Raw genomic sequence first — 1,803 nt, forward strand, 5'->3', positions numbered from 1 at the left:
TAATAACGTCAAAGCAGTTTGAAGGTCGAGGGAGACGGAAAAAGGCACTTGAAGAAAGAACAGCTTTAGTTTGTTGGTTCAGTTCATTAACGAGAGCACTTCCATGTAACATAGCTCTAACTGACAGGTCGCAGCGGGTGGAATGACGTACAATGGCCCTTCAAGCAGGGGTTTTATTCATAAATGAGCACAGCTTTTATCTGTCCTTGTGTCTACGTTCCTTTGCAAATCAAAGAAAAATAAAACTGATCATAGATCAACAAAAACAAGCTTTGACATTCTGATACGTGTTCCTGCAGGAACCAATCCAGAACTTCTGGTTAGGCGTATTTTGAGCCAAAGACAATGAAATTATTCAAAATCCTTACTACAATCTACTACTTAGCGTCATGTCCAATATCACACATCCTCTGGCTAAATGGAGATAAACACAAACATGTAGTGGTTGCAAAGCATTATATATTATTTAGAAAAGTAGTTTACATAAGGCTATCCTTTTTTTATATACCCAAGAAAAAAAAGTGCTAATATAATGTACAGTGTAAAAACAAAATTGGGTGGTTATTGCTTTATGCTGTGTCGGGTTACACACATGCCATTTTGCTGAATTATATGGGCTCATTTTAGTGCATTATAGGCCATTAGACAAACCTCTACACAACACTTTGACAAGCTTCACAAGCTGACCTGAATACTACTACTTCAGTGCATTTGAAATCACATCTGATTCCAACGGTGATGAGTGTTAATCTACAAAAGATGTGTTCACGGAAAAAGTCAAAAAAAAAAAAAAAAATGCATTTGCTTGAGTTGGAAGAACAGAAATGCTTTGTAAACACAATAACGTTTCACAATGTGGTATGCTTGAAATTATAAAATAAATTGTTCGTTTTGCATTTTTTAAGTGCAAAGTTGCCAAAATTAAAACTCATCATGTCGGACCAGAGCTTCTCCAAAATCTGTCACTTGGCTCCCAACAAACAAGTCATACTTATCCACAATTTCCTGCTTTGTGAGGCGTCCGTCCTATCATGGAAATAAAAGAAGTTATTCAAGCAGCTGTCAAGATAAAAAAAAAATTCTTACAAACAGATCAATCAAATCATCATTTTTAGCTGTCACAGTGAATTACCATGCTTTTACCTTATCTGCGTCAGACTCATACAGCAGGTGTTTGGCCTCAGCCTCTGCATGGTCGTAGTCGGAGGGCATGATCCAGTGACGGGTCTCGTCCTTATCCATACGGCCGTCTTTGTTTTTATCCCTGAACTCTGTAAACTGTTCTCTTTCTGTTTTCACCCATTCTGGTTCATTTCCATCTCCATTCTGACTGTACATATCACCTGACAAACACACAAAGACAAGGGCAAAAGTAAGACAAAATCAATACACTGAACAGGAAACTGATTTCTGTCCATTCCAGTCTCTCTTAAATACACACAAACGCACTTGAAAAAAAGAAAACATTTAACTTACCAATATATTCATCAAGGTCGATGAAACCATCTCCATTTTTATCAATGTCCTCCATGGTCTCCTGTAAACCAAACACACACAAAAACCTCCACAATCCAAGCAGTACTGCAAAATCTTGATCCAGAAATGAAAATTGTCATTATTAACACGTATCAAGTTGTTCCAAACCCATACAACTTTCTTTAGGGGACACAAAAGACATTTAGCAGACTGCTGATGCTTCAAGCTCCAAAAAGAAAGAAAAAAAAACACTTTGTATGCGAGTGTAAATGTAATAATATATATATATATATATATATATATATATATATTATATATATAATTTAT

General features: G+C 36.1%; 1 protein-coding gene across 2 annotated transcripts in view; it reads right to left on the bottom strand.

Moving 5' to 3' along the window:
- Nucleotides 1–215: 215 nt before the first annotated feature.
- Nucleotides 216–1,803, bottom strand: part of LOC107735596 (calumenin-B-like) — a 4,653-nt gene continuing 3,065 nt past the window's right edge. For both annotated transcript variants that reach the window (XM_016547231.1, XM_016547235.1), the window contains exons 5-7: nt 1,477–1,537; nt 1,144–1,343; nt 216–1,026 (exon numbers count right to left, since the gene is read on the bottom strand). In XM_016547231.1, coding sequence (XP_016402717.1) covers nt 922–1,026; nt 1,144–1,343; nt 1,477–1,537 — 366 coding nt within the window. In that variant the 3' untranslated portion in view covers nt 216–921. The remainder of the gene's footprint in view (nt 1,027–1,143; nt 1,344–1,476; nt 1,538–1,803) is intronic.

The sequence above is a fragment of the Sinocyclocheilus rhinocerous genome, unplaced genomic scaffold (assembly GCF_001515625.1).
Source record: "Sinocyclocheilus rhinocerous isolate Xijiao unplaced genomic scaffold, SAMN03320098_v1.1 scaffold942, whole genome shotgun sequence".
NCBI lineage: Eukaryota > Metazoa > Chordata > Actinopteri > Cypriniformes > Cyprinidae > Sinocyclocheilus > Sinocyclocheilus rhinocerous.